Below are 18966 nucleotides of genomic sequence, written 5' to 3'. Positions count from 1 at the left end.
TCGTCGGTAAAATTTCATTTTTCTTCAGCCAGTACCGGTACTGCCTTTTGCCCAGTACCGGTACCTGCTGTCCAGAAGTTATGTTTTTCTAGAATCTTGGGGTTCCAGTACCGGTACTGGAAATCGCCGAGTACCTGTACCCGCTGTCGATTTTCAAAAAATGCAGCACGCATTTCAGCTCACTATAAATACCTACCTTTACCATTTTTCACACCCAAACCCTGGAACCAGACCTGAAACCACTCCCCCCCCCCCCCCCCCCCCCCCCCCAATCTCACTTGATTTCTACCTCAAATCATCAAGATCCAAGTGATTTCCACCTCAAGAACACTTGATTCTCACATTTGGTGAACAAAGTAAGTGTTGTGTTCTTGCTCTCACTATTTGGCTCTTAATCACGTTTTTCTCTCTCTCCTCTCGATCACTTGTTGATTCATGCTTGTTTATCTTTTTTTTGGGTTATATTCTCTCTAGATCTTGTACCAAAGCTTGAGAGGAGCTCCTCTTGGAAGATTTGGGCTTGAGCCACTTGATTCTCTTAGGGTTTTGCTCAAAACCCATTTTTGGTAGGAATTTCTTACTCTTGTTATACGTTTATATGATGTTTATGTACCTAGATCGTGCTTTCTTTTGTGCTAAAGGTTGGGTTTGATGTTTCGATCGAATTTGAAAATTTTGCCCGTTTTCTGGGTTTCAGCCAACTTCAAGTGGCCATAACTTCTTCGTCCGAAGTCTGTTTCATGCAAATTTTATATCTAAAAAATACCAATAGATCGTGCTATTGATATTGGTATTTTTTATTTTTATTATTTTTGGTAATGATTTTTTTCTTTTTCTACTCCTCTTATCGGTTTAATTCAAAAAATATAACGTGAATTTAATAAACATCCATTCAATGAAAAAACATGAGGAAAAACATAAAACAAAGTTGAGGATGTATTTCACTAACTAAAATTAATATTTATTTAAATTTAAATTAAAAGAGATGTATTATAAAAGAATAACTTATCTCTCGTTAAACGAAAAATAAATCCCTAAGAAATAATAAGAACCGAACGATGCCTTACAAGAATTTTTTATCAGAAGCCTTTAATCCTCGTTGGCCATTGCCTTCCCTCTTACCAATAAACTCTCGGAACTCATCGCTCTCCATCACAGATCTTTTTTGTCACCCCCAATTTTGTATCGTTAGATTTGTTTTACCTCAAATTTCCGGCATTTCATTTCTCTCTCTCTCTCTCTCTCTCTCTCTCTCTACGTTACGTATCTCCTCATCTACTTTTCGCTGTAATGTACCATCTAACCTGGGTTTCGATTCGCAAACTTCAGTTTCAGATTTAGGGGTCGGGTTTCCAGCCCCCGGTAGATGTAGATTCAAGGGCCTTCTTTTGATTTATTGGAATTTCTTTTGGTTTTCAAAGTCATAGAATCAAATACAGTACAAATTACGTATTTTTGGTATTGATTAGGGATTCGTTTTGTAATCCTTTCCGAGCTTGTTATTGAGATACATATGATTTTTGAATGGTGGGTTTTTGATGGATCTGGGAGGTGTATGGAAATTCTAGGGTTTGGGTGGTGTTTGGTTTGGGATGATGAGTTGGGTTGAATTTGTAAGTTGAAAAAAAGAAAGAAAAAAAAGGGTTCAATTGTTGGGTTCTACTTGGAAGGATATCTTAGGGTTTGGATGGTGGTTGGTTTGGGACAATGAATTGGGTTGAATTTGGAATTGGCTTTGGATGGTGGTGGGTTCTTTGAAAAAGGGTATTTTAGGGTTTGGTTCGTGTTTGGCTTGGGACGATGAATTGGGTTGAATTTGGAATTTGAAGAAATAGAAAAATATTCAATTTTTGGGTTCCTAAGGAAAAAGGGTAAATATTACTTGGGGATTAAACTATGGATCATGTGATTGGTGGAAAGTTCAAGCTGGGGAGGAAGATTGGGAGCGGATCGTTTGGCGAGCTATATTTGGGTATATGCACTGTGTATTTTAAAATGGCATTCCATTTGTTTTGTTCAGAACTAAACTTAGTTTTGATGCTATCTGCTTGGTTTCTAAAATATGTTTCAGGAGTAAATGTACAAACAGGAGAAGAAGTGGCTGTGAAGCTGGTATGTGTGCTTTTTCGCATATGGGATGCTGATTTTCAATTTGTGTTGTATGCTTTATATTTTGCAGTTTGGGATACTGATTTTCAACTAGTTTGTGAGTCTTTAATCAGCACTAGACATTGGTGCTAAATCTTTGTTGAATTGTGTCTATCTCCTGTTAAGTATGCTCCTCGAAACCTTTGATCGCTTTACTTCAACCTTCGGTCATGGAACAAGCAAGCTATCAACTCCTGCCTATACTATCACAGGCAAACAGACATACTAATGCACCAATCGTGGGCCTACAACTCACCTCCAACAAATTCCTCAAATAAAAAAAAAAGGCTAGTGCGAAATGGCTTTCTCTGATAGGGGTAGGAAAAGAGATATTCAATCAACCAAGCAAAGGATCGATACCACTTACCAGGCCCAGCCCACCTTCATCTTTAGGCATACACACCGCATCCCAAGAAACTTTAGCTCCTCCTGAACCTAATTCGCTGCCCTTCCATAGAAATTTCCTCGGAGTAGCTTCAACAAGCTTAGTAACTCCTTTTGGTAACACAAACATGGATGACTCTTACGTGCACCATGATTGGGATTGGAAACTATACCGGGAGTCACAATTAGAGAGGCTTTTTGGCCTTTAGTATTGTTAAGGGAGTTTCCTTTTTGTGTAATCCCGAATAGAAGGATCCTAAACTCCCACTTAATTAGAGTTTCTGTCCAATCGCTACATACAATACAATGTCTCACTCTCAGAGGAGTTCATTTGCTTTTGGTTTAATGTGATATTGAAAGCAATAGCTGTTTTTCCAGTTTGTCGGTCCCTGATTACAAGTTCTCGTTGACCATAGCCTATAGGAACTAGGCTATCCACCGCTTTTAATCCGGTTTGCATAGGCTCACGACTTCTTCGATTTGTTTTGTGGAATCACTTTAAGAAATATTTTTGGTGCTCGAACAAGAATACATCTTTTTTAGCTTGGTCCACTGTATTCGAGTACTAGAAATATTTCTTTCGTTTTTTTGGGGGGTAGATTCTTTGACATAACTTGTCTTTAGTTTCGTTGATAGTCGGTTTCGGTACCACTAAAGTTTTGAAAGGAAGAACCTGGTCGCTTCTAGTTTGAAAGAAGTTTGAAAACAGATATCCTAGATTCCTAATAACTGGAAAACAGCTTCGGAATATAGTTTTTGTCTGTCGTGTTAACTCGTTGGTAAGAAGCTAGTGAAACTGTGAAAGAACTATTCATGGAGGATTTTGATGTTTGAGTTAGAATTTTTCGACCTTAGTTTTCAATTTATACAATAAAATTAAATGTAGTAGCAATTACTATCAATTAATATCTCTCTTTATTACATATTTCTGGTGTGATTTACATTTCTTGCTTGCGTTGGCTCTAGCGATACTGTCAAGTCTCATTTAGGTTCGGTTTCAGCTTGAATTTGATAGTTTGACAACAAATTTCTATGGAGAGAATTCGATATTCAGGATTGAAATATTTATCTTCCCCACAGGAATCGGTAAAGACTAAACACCCTCAGCTTCACTATGAATCAAAACTGTACATGCTTCTTCAAGGAGGAAGTGAGTTTTCTCTTGCTTTTATTCTCTTTTCTATTTTGTGATTGACCATGGTTTCTAATTTAGTTGAATGTAATGGTATCTATTTGTTTTGCATGTATTGAGTGAAGCTGGTATTCCCCACCTCAAATGGTTTGGAGTTGAAGGCGAATACAGTGCAATGGTTATTGACCTTCTTGGGCCAAGCTTAGAAGATTTATTCAACTATTGTAATAGGAAGTTCACATTAAAAACAGTTTTAATGCTTGCAGATCAGTTAGTAAGTTTCCTATGCGCTACAGAAATGTTCTCCTTTTGATGGTAGTTGCGCTACTTATGCTTCTTCCTTATGTTTTGCGTAGATTAATAGAGTTGAATATATGCACTCAAGAGGTTTTCTTCACCGTGATATAAAGCCGGACAACTTTCTAATGGGTTTAGGGCGCAAAGCAAATCAGGTTCGTTCTTCTGAGTGCTTTTTAATGTGTTGACGTAGGTTCTTCATGCTTGCATGTATTGAGACTCTTGGATTCATGGCTGCGTTTAACCAGTTAGTGTAGGTTATAAGACTCTTAATTTGACATGTCTTTGACAGTGGAAAACGTAATACAGGAAGAAATTTTGTTTGTTGGTTTTTAATTGTAGTCCCCATTTTGGATGACTCATGGCACCTTGCATGATTTCATTCAATTGGTATCAATATGATTGGAAATGATAATTGGCGCATTTCCCCATTTTTACTTTAGGATGTCACACACAGCCATGTTTGATCTGATGATTGCATCACACAGACAAGTTATCCGTCAAAATTTATCTTGGGAGGGCATTTAGTTATTTGGTTGCATAAGAGTTATTGTGAGACTAATCATTGCCTTGTTCTCTTCCCTTTTCAAAAAGCATTTTTCTAAAAATTCCCCCCAGATTCTCCCTACTTCCAACATTTCTCTTTCTATCTCTCTCCACTTATTACCCCTACTATTTTTCAAAAAACTTTTCAAATACCAAACCAAACACAGCAATCATAGTTACCCGTTGGACAAAATACTCCATTATATGGGTGATGAAAAGGCCACTTGATCAGTTATGCCATGATGTTTTTGTGCTACCTTGTGTTATCAGAACATGCTTACATCCTTATGAATCACGATATGGACCTCCAAAATATGGTACAGAGTACACCTATATTCCACCATGGTGAAGTTAGCAATACAAAGTAATTCCCAATTTTCTCTAATTCCTTAACATTGTCCTTGGGCGAAAAAACAAATGTAGTAGATAAAAAAAAAAATCCAGATGTGGGGGTTTAGCGAAAAAAGAAGAATTTAGTTTCAAACTCATGCTTTATTTTCTGGATGTTGGTCTCTTGAAGTAAGTAGATTCTATTCTAACAGTGACCTATAGAATCATACTCATATCGTACCCCACTATGTAGGACATACAGTTTACCATGTTCCGTTCTCATTCATCATACTGGACTGTGTTCTAGGTAACATAGGTTCTACCAAAAGCTGGATTATTTTATGCTGGTATGACTAGTCCTGCCCATCCCCTTATCCTTGAATCAACAAGTTTGTGTAGCTTAATAGCAGAATCCTTCTAAAATGGGTGCACTCCCAAGGCGGGAGCTCGAATCAACGCTCCCAAGATGAGAGCTTATCGGGCCGTTTAGGCAGTTATTCTCTTAGTGTTAATGGAGTTGTGCTATTGTGGAAATAAGAATATGAAAAAATCATATTAGTCAAGAAGTTTTGCAAATTGAAAATATCTAAATTCCAATAATTACCCTTTAAGATTGGGAAAATTCTCAATCAGTATCACTTTTCCTTCAATGGTTAAATATTTACAACAACAACAACAGAATCCATGTAGTCCCCGATTATTGGGGGTATGGGCGAGGGAAGATTGAAGACGGACCTAATCTTTGGCAATATGCACAAAGTGACTGCTCTCAGAATACCACTGAAACAATAGCCCCCCTATATCTGTTTTGCTGCGGAACCATGCCCCAAATCAAAGCCAAATGGCATCAGAGAGAGTAGGCCTAGAGACTCAATTCAATTTCTGTGCACATTACCATGCTTTCTTCATTGATAGTCTAGAGTATCAGTATGCACATAATGGTTAAGTATTTAAAGATATTTTAAATATGTATTTATATGTAATCTCTATACGCTCCTTAGGCGCTCCCAACCTTAGGAGCTTCCAGGTGCCCCCGCTCCCTCTTCGCGGTGAATTTCATGATGTTGACATTAACAAGAACCTACTAACTGGTTGCTCTTAGTTGGGCAGAGGTTTTTCAATCCTCTCAAGGCGAATAGTGCTCTAGGAGCCGACCCGACACTGACCAGCTTTTCACTTTCTACGGGACCACACCATGTCACTTTTCTAACTGGATTTTATTCTAAAGATTTGATATTCAGATCATCGTCCAAGTGAGTAGGCAAGCCGTTCAAAATCAATCCATCAGAAAGGGAAGGACGGTTTGGAAGACCGAAGACCTGGTCAATGAAGGTGATAGCACTGTAGATAATGAAGAAGGGGTAGAATTACTGAATGTGAATAGGTTTTATGAAAGCTTTCACAAGCAACATCCCTCTCCTGGCGCCCTCTCCTTACTATGGAAGGAGAGTGCCCTCGACTGATGCTACCAGAACAAATATATCAATAGAAAGAGGAATAGATAAAGGCCAACACATAAAGATACCATTTAGTTTTTCACGTTCCCTAAGCTCATACGAGTCTTCAACCGCCTATTAGCTGGCAATTTTGGTTGATTTTGTGAAATCTCATTGTCTCTTGACAACCCTGATTTCTAATGAAAATCTGGGAGATATTCATTTTGACTTTCTTGCTGTTCTTTACTTCTTAAATGTGTAAATTTTGGCATGGCTTAAAATATATTCCTGAACTTTCTTCTTTTGTTCTTTTTACAGGTATATGCCATTGACTTTGGCCTAGCAAAAAAGTATAGAGATCTTCAAACGCACAAGCACATACCATACAGGTATATGAACACAATTTCTATATGTTTTGGGAATTTGACAAGATAATGTCTCATCTAACTTCTCCACTTTAACTTTGAACTTGCCTTGAGATATTCTGTCTATTTTATGTTTGGAGCAGCACGTAAATTGACCTTTCTGGAAGTTCTAACGCAAATTATTGGCATTTTATGTAATCGGGGATGTATATAAATCTAGATGTTATTGGTATCTTTTGTGCTTTCGCTTGTACTTTTTGGCTGGGCAGACATGAAAGATGACCAGCTGTTCTCACGCATTTATCGCATATCATTTGTTCACTAGCTTCTCCCTGGAATTGTTTGTCTGAGTTTTCCAATCATTGACTTGGCATGAGTATCTGGACATGTGGTGGTATTCATGAGTGTCATTTGTGCTTTAACTTTCTATGCCATGTTTTTGGTGTGGAATAGGGACACTTCAGGATCATTAGGAGGTGTTTTTGTTGTTAAGAAGATGTGAGTAAAAGAAAGGGAGAGCCCAACAATCCCATGATGTTTTCCATGAGAAGGGCAAGCTGTAGGGGTATTAAAATTAAGGAGTTACCTTTGGACGTTATCCCAAGGGGCACTTTTCTTGAGAGGACTGTTTTTCATCTTTAAAAATGCCTGTATTTCTCTTTCAAACACATCATGCAATGCAGAGAGGGGAAATAGCAGTTCGAGGGAGAGTACGGGAATTGGTGAAGGGAGAGACCAGGAGCAGATCCAGAGCAACTTTTGGAGGAGGTGTAGAAGGGAAATAGGACTTCGGCGTTGGACGAGGCAGAGTTGGCTGCGGCTTCATTTGTGGATCCATCGTGGATGGGGGATTATGGGATGCCTTGTTATGGGGAGGAGATCTAGCCAAACAACATGAACACCATACGCTTATCACAGTGGACGTGTATATTAGTTTCCTAGCCTCCTATATTCGTATACGGAATGGAACTTTGGATTCCAAGTTGTAGTTATGGAGTCTCTGTTTGGAATGAATGACACAAACATACTAAATGCAGTTGAAAATTTTGTAACTGCCGACTCTGAGAGAAGTTAAATGGGCAAATAAAGTTCGGTTTCATCTACCTGGCATATAACTCGAATCTTGATCTGATGCATGGCATGAGATTGCCAGTTGGTCCAGTACTGATCTCCATAAGTTTCGGATGAAGAAGGGCAGGATGTTACGACAGTAGTTTCTTAGAAGATGTTGGAAGGACTGAGTGTGTGGAGGAGTAAGTGATGGAAAATCCATAGCGGGTGGGGGACCAGGGGGTCTTTTGTATAAATTTGATTTCCTCTTCCATAGCTTTCTTCCGAGCTTTCTCCTTGAGGGCTTTTTGCCGCCTTTTTGAAGCTTTTAGGTTTCCATCCTACAAAATTATATCTAGCATACACATCACTTGAACTCTTCATGTTAAATCTCTATGGGGTTGTCTTTCGAACTTCTTGAAGGCATCCCCTTGATGCCTTCTCAATAATTTTTTTTTTTTACTAGTTAAAAAAGAAAAAAAAGTGAAATTTGTTGAAAACTAAAAGTCAAAAGTGTAATTGTTTATGAGTCAGAAGAGGCAATTGCCTCACTTGTCCCTTAGTAGCTGCAACCATGGGCATATCTGCATCCTTCACATTTCTGTGTCTGTGTATGTGGCTTTTTGCTACATAGTCCTATTAGGATTCTATGGTGGAGATAAGCATTTGTAGTGATTTGTTGGTTTTTTATTTTTTTTCCCCTCATTTCCTCACTGCACTTCACCAGACAGGGAACTAATTTGGGAACTTGGAGCCTTTCAATTTTTTGATAACTCAAAAATATCTGGCCCAATAGACTAACTAATCTGGGGACGAATCCCACCATCAGCTAGCAAGGGCCCAATGAAAGCTGGGACAAATTCCCGAATGGGCCCATGACAAGAATTGATAGCATGTGGGTGGGAGTCGAACTTCTGACCAAAAGCTTCCTAAGTCTCCTAGTTGCCAGGTGACTACCGCTGCCCAACCCCTGGGGGTTCTTGGAGCCTTCCGTTTAGGCTGCATTTTGTAATCAGGATAAAGTTGCTACTGCTAGATACTTATAAAAAAAAGTTGCTACTTTTAGATAGCTTGATATACATTGTTGGGTCCATTTCCTAACAGCTTAAGCTATTGGGACTATTGGTAACTTAACATGGTATCAGAGCTCAGGTTGCAAGAGGTCTTAGGTTCAAGTCTCTCTATTTGTATTTGTTTCCCGTTTGCATTATGTTTCTCCCCTTTGCATTCTATCGCCATCTGTATGATTGTTTGCATCTCCACATGCAAGACGGGGTTTCTCACAAGGGAGGGTGTTAGATAGCTTGATATACGTTGTTGGGCCCATTTCCTAACAGCTTAAGCTTTTGGGACTATTTGGTACTTAACAGCTACTTCTGTTTTGAAGTGATCCTCTTGAGAACTTAATATTCTTTGTGAATTGTCGAACTACTCTCTTAGACTGTTACTACTTTCTGTTATGTACTTCTAAAGTGAAGTCATTATGCAAGTTTGAAAGTAGTGGAGCATGCATATCATTATTGTTCTACCTATGACTGTGAAATGTTAACATGGCTCATCGGCTTAAGACTAATGGCTGCAGATTGAGTGAGCTAGTTGATAGCCAGGGTATATGATAGGGGACAGAAATCCTGTACTGCAGATATTTTGATTCCTGCTTAGCATCTCAACTAATCATCCTTTTATTTCCTTGTATCGTTTCGGCCCTTGCATAAACTTGTTTGCATGATTATATCTGGACTTTTTCCTTTATTTGTAGTTTTTTTTTGCTTTTGACATTGTCATGGAAACTTATCTTCTTTTTCTCACAGGGAAAACAAAAATCTCACAGGCACAGCTCGTTATGCTAGTGTTAACACCCACCTTGGAGTTGGTTAGTAAATCCAACTTGATGCAGCGAGTGACCAAATTTTGTACGATATTCATTGTCCACATTTTCTAGTGTTTATGTTTTTCCTAATTGCATTCGAGTACGATTTCTTGCAGAGCAAAGCAGAAGGGATGATCTGGAATCTCTTGGTTACGTTCTTATGTATTTTCTGCGAGGAAGGTAGAACGTCTTATAGGAATTTTACTAACCTTTTTTCCCATTAGCATTTTCACATTCCTGACCCAATTCAAATGATTTTTTTCTTAGTCTTCCTTGGCAGGGTCTGAAAGCAGGCACAAAGAAGCAGAAATATGATAAAATTAGTGAAAAGAAGATGCTTACTCCCATAGAGGTATCACTACTTGCTATTGATGCCACATTGCTTGGATTGTAATTACCGAATAATTTCATATATTTTACGAGATTATTAGCGAATCTCATCAGGTTATTGAGCTTCGTGTCATATGTTGTCTACCTGGCTTCTTCGTTTGTCAAACTTATTAGCCTAGGATACACTACTCCATTTAAGTGAAATTCTAACATATGTTTGCAGGTGCTGTGCAAATCCTATCCATCAGAGTTCATATCATACTTCCATTACTGTCGATCATTGCGATTTGATGACAAACCAGATTATTCATACCTTAAAAGGCTTTTCCGTGACCTATTTATTCGAGAAGGTTCAGTGTACTTCTTAATTTGCATCCTCCTATTTACCATCTTTTTTTGTTTGTTTTGTACTTTTGACATTTGATGTTCTACCTGGAGCTGATGCCGACTTCAACTCAAAGAAGCGTTTTCAGTTAATTTTTACTTTCACTCAATGTAGTTTGGCCATTTTTAACTCTTACTCCCTCTACTTCACAATTAAAGACATCCTTTGAACTTCCAACTTAAGAGTGTGTGTGTGTGTGTGAAATAGTTTACTGAATAGATTGTAGGACAAAACCTCCAAAATCCATCATGGTTGAGGAGTGGGGAGGCAGGTCTTCTGTGGAAGTTGCACGTTGAGAAGGCTAATGACTCTGTGAATGGGGACTTGCTTATTTATATTTTGGGAAGAATGGGTTGTAGATTGCAGTTGATGAACTGGATCATGTTCTACGGAACTTTAGTGCGAACATCGGTTATGGTCAATGGATCTTCTTCTGGCTTTTTCCAGACATATGGGGGCTTTTCATTCTCGTGATGAAAGCGTTGAGTAGAATAATTATGAAGGCTGTTAAGGGTGTTTTTTAGGGTTTTTGCCTTTTTGGGGAGTCTGGTTGGAGAGGAGATTTCAGTGTCCCATGTTTTGTATGTGGATGATATACTATGATTGGTTGCAGTGCAGGTGCTACTCTGTCGACTTATCTCAGATGGGTTTTAATGTGTTCAACTTCAAGGAGAGCTAATGAGAACTAGTCATTTGTCGCTATAAGCAATTTTTTTTTCAGGACTTCCTTGGTGTCAAAAGAGCTTGTTCATAAACAAATAGATTGGACCGCATTTTCACACCATGCGATTCAACCGGCGTTGACGGTAATGGTGAAGAGGAGTGAGTCATTCTCCTCAGCTATGAAAGTTGAGGAGCATTATGGGCAAGTCAAAGTAGATTGCAGGGATGGGGCTTGGCTCTGGTGATGGAGGTTGAGTGGATGTTGTGGGGCAAGGGTTTTGACCACGGAAGTTCTCAGTGGTGGAGAAATTTTCAAATATTTTAGGCTAGGTAGATAGAGACAGAGAAGAGGGAGGGTAGAGGGCTGAAAAGAAGTGTATTTTAGGCATTATTATTGTTTCGTTAGCGGTGTGAGTGTTTGTAATTTAGTTGGAAGTTCAGAAGCGTATTTATCCAATGAAGTAGAGGGGGTGAGAGTTAAAAATGGCCAAAGTTCGTTAGTAAAAGTTCCCCTAGTTTTTTCTTATTTCTTGTACGATTTAATTGGTGCAGGTTACCAGTTTGACTATGTATTTGACTGGACTATTCTGAAGTATCCGCAAGTTGGTTCTAGTTCTAGAGCACGGGTTAGTGCTTTTTCGGAAATCCTTGAAATTATTGATGTAGTTTGAATAAATGATCCTTCCCTTAACCTTCTCATTCTTCTTCCGCAGCCGGTTGGGAAATTAGCTTTGAACCCGGGACCATCTGCAGAAAAAGCTGAAAGGCCTCCGGGTATTTCTCATTTCTCAGCAAGGTTTCTCAATGACTAAATTATTTGTTGTCCAAATGAATTCATTTTATACCTTACCTTAAGAAGCATTTTGTTTACGGGAATCATTGAGTTATTGGTTTTGCTATTTATACCATCAGCTTAGATACACTTATCTATTTGGTGAAGCAAAATCAGTCTTTGGAGCTTCAAAAAATTGGACCTTCTATATTTATATTCCTGTATTTTGTTTAGTCCATAATGAAGGATGGTTAATTGCCCTAACTTATGCCATTATGCGTCCCATAAAGTGAGGCAAGAGGGCCGAGATAGGTTCTCAGGTGCAGTTGAAGCATTTTCTAGAAGGAATGCTACTGGTTCCGGCTTGCAAGGCGAACACTCCAGGCACAGAGATCACTCCAGGAATAGATCATCTGATGATGTACCATCATCGAAGGATGTGGTGAGTACTGAGTAGTATTGGCGATATGCTTGTTTATGTGTTTCGTTCTTGCTTTAGCTTTTAAGAATATCCCTAGACCTCATTGTAAGTGCATTAGTGTTATGGTTGGATGACTTTTGTCTAGAGCGGGAACGAGAATCTGTTTTTTTTCTTCTCTCTCTTTGGCAGGTAAGCAAAAGTATCACTCAAAACCCTAAGTGCCAAACAATACTTGGTACACACGAATTATACAAAACAGCCAGTAAACAAAAATTAATGGCAAAACCCTCCCCAGATCTCCAGAGGGATGTGCAAATTCCCCCCAGAATTCTGCACACAAATCGATCGCAAAGCAGAATTTTTCCTTGTAGGAAATTTTATTACCATATATTCAATTTTATGAGGTAGTTAAGATTCCAGGATTTTTCTCCATGATGTTAGGGAATTTTGTAGAGACTGGAATAGTGGAACATGAGATCAGCATGGGAGATTATGGGGTGGAATATTTGTTTAGTTTGGGATTGTGTTTTTATTTGGGTTGGTAAGAATATCTCTAATGCGGATTGCAATTTGGTTGCCAATACGAAAAAATGTCAATTCCAATTTTCCTGTTGCTCCAATGCACCTGTCAAATGAGTTGTCAACTTTCGGCAATGCGAAACACATGGCTAAAGCTTTAGTAATGCCCTAAGAAGCACGGATACAGCACAGGACACGGAAACGGACACGACATTATACGGACATGCTGATGTCATTTCTAATTGCACTATATGGAGGTATCTTATGAATTTATTCTATAGAGAAAAACATCATTTCTATCAAATGAAGATAAACCCACAAAAAGTGATATCATTATGAAGATATTAATCAACAGTTAGTGCAAGTATTCATGAACTAACCATCAATTGAAATTTTGAACTCCGGGCGAAGCTTAAAACCTTGCATTTTATCCTCCTAATGTGTCCTTTGCATGTCCCAAGAGTGTCCACCACTTTTCCTAGAGTGTCCATGACGTGTCTTAGAGTGTCCACAATGTGTCATGGTAAAACAAATGTAATAAGAAAAAAAAATACACATATTTAGGTGTGTTTGACATGTGTCTGGGGAGTGTCGTGTTGTATCTGTTTCTGACATGTGTTGGACATAGATATGTGAGCCTGGTAGACGTGTCCTCTCTCTCTCCTAATGGGGCCTATGAATGTTGTTTGGATTTCACTCTCTCTCTCTCCCCCCTTAATGGGGCCTATGAATGTTTGGATTTCACATTTCGTAGAGATGACTAAAGGAATAACATTTCTAGCAATGTAGGAAGGTTGATAAATTTTGCTATTCTTAATACTGTAGCATGCCCAGATTTGGCTTTGGTATGTAATTTTAGCCATTGTGCATTGGAGGTGCTCTAATGAATCCCATTCCTATTCCATTACATTGCTAACTAATGGGTAGTTCCTGAAATCACTTTTCCATTACCCCTTAAGATTCCTGCAGATTGCAACCGAGCCCAACTTCTCATATAACCATCCTGGGAAGTTCAATCTTACATTGATGTTTGCTTCTCTACTTCTCTGCAAGTTGATTTCGATCAGTTTTGTATGCATAATGCAGAAAACTGTCTTCTGGGGTTTCACCTTTCTATTGAGAAAAAAACAAGAGATCAATTAGTTTAGTTGTAGTGGCATACTGGCATCCATCGGTTTATATTTTATGAAAGTACACAATTTAGTGATGTTGATGTATTTTGCTCTTGTATGCATCTACAGATATAAAAATAAAATCCGTTTAAGTGAATATTATACAGTGTTGATTTAATAGGATTCAGGATTTCACTATTTCGTCAGAGAAATTCACCATTGGATATTTGTCTTGACAATGCCGCCCAAGTCCCCTAAGATTTATGTGTTCCGGACCTTGTCTAATTCTTGATATCTTTTGATTCTCTACATTTCAGCAAGTTGACTCTGAACGAGGACGCACTTCTCGAAATGGTAGTACTTCGAAAAGGGCTGTGGTGTCAAGCAGCCGACCAAGCTCATCTGGTGAAATCTGGTTGGGTACGGGCAGTGGTCGCCCATCTACAACCCAAAGGGTCCAACCTGGTTTCGAGTCCAAATCATCTTCTTTCACCAGGGCTGCAGCCACAAAAGCTGGCCGCGACGATCCTCTCCGGAGCTTTGAGCTTCTAACCATTGGCACAGGGAAAAGGAAATAAAATAACAGGGAAGGCCTCCATTCCCTATTTTTAGCTTTTTATGAAGATCTCAGCTACGTTATAAGTATAATACGCGAATGTACCTTTCACTGTTTTAAACTCAAGTTTTTCTAGTCTTACTCACTGATTCTTGCTGCTGTATTTTAAACTACGTTGTAAGCTGATGGAACAAAAGGAGATTGAAAGTTAATCTCAAGCTTAGGGAATTTTTTGTTTTTCCGACCGCAGTAGAGTTGTAATAATTCAATTGTGTTTGTTGTACTATGAAAATCTTTACTTCATGTTCATGGTCACCATGTAGCTGTCTCGTGTTTTTGTAATGCACATTCGGCCATGTGGTTAATAAAATTTAAGTTCGTGTATTTACTCGCTATTATATTTTGATAGATAAAAGTAGGTCTTACGGCATTAAATGAAAGAGAACAAGTTCTGTCCGGATCAACCGGACAGCCCCCATGTGGGCCCTCTTCGCGCGTTTTTTTGAAAAATCCGAACCGTGCATCTTATAGGGCCTGCAAAATAATTTATTTACGCAAAAAATTAGATTGTCCGGACATAGATAGGTATGTCAAAAGTTGAGTTTTTATTCGAAAAAATGGATGACCGTGAACAGTTTAACTTTAAAAACAGTTGACAGATCATGGTCGTCCATTTTCCCGTATATAAACTCAACTTTTGACATACCTATCGATGTTCGGACAAGCTGATTTTTTGCTTAGATACATTATTTTGCGGACTCTACAAGATGCATAGTTTAAATTTTCCAAAAAAATGAGCGAAGGGGGCCCACACGGGGCTGTCCGGACAGCCCCTTGTCCGGTTGATCCAGAAAGAACTTTTTCTCTAAATGAAATCAGCATATGAATTTAATTTTCTATTGAATTTTGTCGAGAACATCTTATTCCGTAATATTGAAATGAAATATGGTAAAAGCAGCCCACTGGATGTTTTTTTAGGTTGGAAAAGTTTATCGAAATGAATGAAAAGTGTATAGAAGTTTGTGAAAAGTGTATTGAAGCGTGAAAGTCTATTGAAAAGTGAAAATGTATTGAAGTTTGTGGTGTGTGTGTGTTTTTAATCATTTTGGAGAGGCTCTTTTCGCACCCCGACAGTCCGTAGGTTGCTAATTGAAGGAACTCTCTCTTTATTGACAATCCACTACGCTGGAATGTGGTCAATTGGATTGCAAGAAATGATCTCATCTTTAATATTTCTACTCCATACAAGTCAGAGATTGGCGATTTAGTGAAAATCAGGGTAGCTCTTTGGATGAAATCTAAGTTCAACATCAGAGATTACTCTCGTTTTTTTTTTTTTTTTTTTTAAGGGCAAAAAATTTATTGACCTTTGAAAATAAATTACAAATATTAAAAGGACTCAAAGCACAAGGTATCAAGCCAGAGAATGGCAACCTCACAAAGGAGCAATAATAAACTCCAACAATCATATGCCGCAAGGAACCGTAGGAAGACATCAGAGATTACTCAGTTGAAGACTTCAGGGGAAATTTGGATGGAATCAGAAGAGTAAAAATCTGAGCCATATGGAAGACAGCAATGGGGAGGCCTGAAGATTTTTCTTTTGTTTCTCCTTGCTTTTCTGCTATTATGTGGTTGGTTCCTCAGCAACTGTTTGGGTCCTTAGAGGCAAATGATTGTCGAGAGCTGGGATGCCAATTTTGTTGGGATGTCAAATTTTCCTCGTTGTGATGTCATTCTCTTTGGATCCTCTTAATTGTTGTAATTTGTTTCAATGATGAATAAAATCTTTTTTTTTCCCGATAAAGAAAAGGTTTTGTGCACTTCCATGACATCCATCTTGGACCTTGAGTTTGCTATTCATCTTGGTGTTGGCATGGCATGTGACTTGTGGCCTAGATAATTCCATTGTTGAACTTCAGATCAGATCTACCATTAGAGTACTCGAGAAGTGGGGTGATCAATGTAACACTTCCTATCAAATTATTTGCAAGAGAAAATCTCACCTCTACTCTAGATCGAACATGATATTATTACCAATAAAAAGAGAGTAATATTTTTATTCTCTTCCGTTAAGGGTTATAAAAGAACTGAGGAGATCGTGAGCTCGGCTCATTTACTAAACGAGCCAAATGGAGCTCGGCTCGTTAAGGGAAGCTCGGCTCGATTAAAGAGGCTCATTTAGTAAATGACTAAACTCAACTGGTTAAGGGCTCGTCTTGTCAAGGCTCGAGCCGAGCTCGTGCTCGACAACCCTTTAGGATCATTAGGGTCCGCATTGGGTAAATGATTATCAAGGATTTGGATACCAACTTAATTGATACACTTGTTCTGATGCCTCTTTTCATGGGTTCCCTTCAGTATTAATTTGTAATAAGTCTCATTTCAAGATTAATGAAATTTATTCGCCATTAAAAAGAACCCAATAAAAAGATATCATAAAAAAATTGGATGTTCCGAGCCTAATAATGGGTCGTGATTCCTATTCCTCTACTTTTAACATGTTTTCAGAACGACAAAAAGGATAAGAGTCACGAGTTTAGAGAAGCGCCCAAACTCTGGAATAACTAATGATCCATTGTAGAGCACTTCATTACTGGCCAGCTTGTTTGCTTTAGTTGAGCTGCACACAAGTTGACTCGGATCTTCCCTAGTCTATGTGTTGGACTGGAGAAGACAATTGAAAAATGAACCGTCCCAAATAGTAACTTCGATTCAAATTTAGAGTCGGATTTTTCTCGGAATGAGTCCTCTGATTTTCCCTTTCAGGTCTGTTTTTTCTTCCTTTGATGCAGTTTCTCCGCCTACATATATTTTCTCAGGTCGCGCGTGTATCTAAGAGCATCTTAAATCTTGGCTTCAACTTTGGCTGTGTCATCTTTTAGAAACCTTATATATCTCCGAATTTAGATTCAACACTAAGAAAATCATTCATCTCCAACCTTAGATTCAAATTTAGAGTCATCAAAATTTTTAAGAAGTTTTGTTCTCAAATAGTATCTTTTTCTAACGAAAAGAGCTTCGAAATAGTAAGTCATGACAAATCCAAGTAGGATTTGGCCATTTTAACAACAGCTGTGTTGGTTAATTCTCTCTCTCTCTCTCTCTCTCTCTCTCTCTCTCTCTCTCTCAAATATAATGGACACATGCAGGCAGAAGTACACAGATCTAAACATAGATGTGTTCATAATCGTTAGATGTGTATAGACCTCATATTTACGTGTGTTCAAATTTGTGCACCTCGGTCCGTGTCTACATTACTCCTTTTTCTTTAGACCAAAAGATGGTAATTAAATATAACTAACCGCATAAATAAGCTATAGATGTTGCAAGTAAGATGCCATTCAATTCTCTTCTTAGCTGTTTAACTAATGCAATGATGAAGAGATGATAATGACATCTTAATACACAGATAAATACCCTTATTTTGGACAATATTTATTAAGCAAAATTAAGCCGTTGTAATTAATTTTATCTTGACCTTATTTATGTAGGTATCATCTAAATGTAGTATCATTTATACAGGAACTAGTCAAATGTGATGGAAGAAACTCAATAATCAATATATAGGTACTGTAATTAATTAGTGTCCTATCTACCATATATTGTGAGTGTCATTTACGAGATTTTTTTCCGCAGATTTTGAGATTTTAATTTTTCACAATTAGTTTGTAGCTTTCACAAAAAATTCTAGACAAAAGATTCTTGGATTCTACAGATTTTGAAAAAAAAATTTTAAAAAAAACATGAAATTCTGAAAATCTCAAAGTTGGGATTGGATACTTTTTAGTGCTTCTTTGATAAAATTTTAGATTTTAAGTTTTATAAAAGTAGATTTTTCAGGTTTTTATAGTATACAGTACTAAATTTACTGAAGCTATAATTACTAGAATTTGACATCTATGGCAACCATGTTTATATGCTTCTACTAGAGTCTAAAGTTGGGCGTCTGTGCAATAGAATCAAAAGCTTCAATCTAAATATATATGTATCCACAACTATCACAAACGCACCCATTAGATGATATCCAAATGTGTTCTCAAATGTAATAAGGGTGATGTGAATTATTAGTTGTGGCACTTAGGCTATCTGGTTGTACTTCTTGGCTTTCAAAGGGGAGGTGTGAGGTTCAAGTTTATAAAGAGACATCGAACCGTCCCCGTCCCCGTCCCCGTCCCCGCCTCCGACCTCCCCCTCCCCTGGGCGGGGATGATATTTGCTTCCCCTGCCTCGTTTTAACCCAATCTGACTCCGATTATAGGTATTAAAATTTTTGTACTATGCATATGCCTAAATAAATTTCATTGTTTTCATATAATAAGAGCAATATACCAATTAATAAAACATTCGACCCATCCCCTACTCCGATCCAAGCAGGTATTCCCCGATCCGATAAGCAAATGGGGTGGGGATGGTATTTGCTTCCCCTGCCCTGTTTTAACCCAATCCGACTTCAATTATAGGTATTTATATTTTTGTATGTATATGTCTAAATAAATTTTATTGTTTTCATATAATAAGAGCAATATACCAATTAATTAGACATAGTTTATGTTTTGGTTTTTTTTTTTTTTAAACTCTCATCAATCATCATTCATCAATATCTTGTTTTCTTGTCAAAACACTCTAAAAAGAACAAAATTAGTCAAA

General features: G+C 38.0%; 1 protein-coding gene and 1 non-coding gene across 3 annotated transcripts; one reads left to right on the top strand and one right to left on the bottom strand.

Annotated features, from left to right (window-relative positions):
* The first annotated feature begins 1072 nt into the window (after positions 1–1072).
* LOC131321715 (casein kinase 1-like protein 10) lies at positions 1073–14700 on the top strand. 2 transcript variants are annotated; one of them, XM_058352614.1, is made up of 14 exons: positions 1073–1972; positions 2072–2112; positions 3613–3682; positions 3790–3938; positions 4021–4116; positions 6592–6662; positions 9500–9561; positions 9675–9738; positions 9826–9910; positions 10112–10238; positions 11489–11562; positions 11650–11710; positions 11999–12150; positions 14078–14700. In XM_058352614.1, the coding sequence occupies exons 1-14, from the start codon at positions 1897–1899 to the stop codon at positions 14336–14338; spliced, it is 1389 nt and encodes a 462-aa protein (XP_058208597.1). In that variant the 5' UTR covers positions 1073–1896; the 3' UTR covers positions 14339–14700. The 2 variants fall into 2 exon arrangements, with proteins under 2 accessions (XP_058208597.1, XP_058208598.1); XM_058352615.1 differs by lacking the exon at positions 1073–1972 and having other exon boundaries at positions 2066–2112; positions 3785–3938.
* Positions 5642–5748, bottom strand: LOC131324947 (small nucleolar RNA snoR100). Its single transcript, XR_009199528.1, has one exon. It is a non-coding gene; the product is annotated as a small nucleolar RNA snoR100 (small nucleolar RNA).
* Positions 14701–18966: the final 4266 nt, after the last annotated feature.

This window comes from Rhododendron vialii, chromosome 4a (assembly GCF_030253575.1).
Source record: "Rhododendron vialii isolate Sample 1 chromosome 4a, ASM3025357v1".
In the NCBI taxonomy this organism is placed as follows: domain Eukaryota; kingdom Viridiplantae; phylum Streptophyta; class Magnoliopsida; order Ericales; family Ericaceae; genus Rhododendron; species Rhododendron vialii.
Note: the sequence above shows the minus strand (reverse complement) of the source record. Positions and strands in the feature narration are given on the sequence as shown.

Excerpts from the sequence above, each read along its gene's own strand:
- LOC131321715 (XM_058352614.1), top strand. The coding sequence starts at position 1,897 with ATGGATCATGTGATTGGTGGAAAGTTCAAGCTGGGGAGGAAGATTGGG. Across the intron at positions 3,683-3,789 it reads CATGCTTCTTCAAGGAGGAA|CTGGTATTCCCCACCTCAAA; the intron begins GTGAGTTTTCTC and ends TATTGAGTGAAG. Across the intron at positions 9,739-9,825 it reads ATGTATTTTCTGCGAGGAAG|TCTTCCTTGGCAGGGTCTGA; the intron begins GTAGAACGTCTT and ends TTTTTTTCTTAG.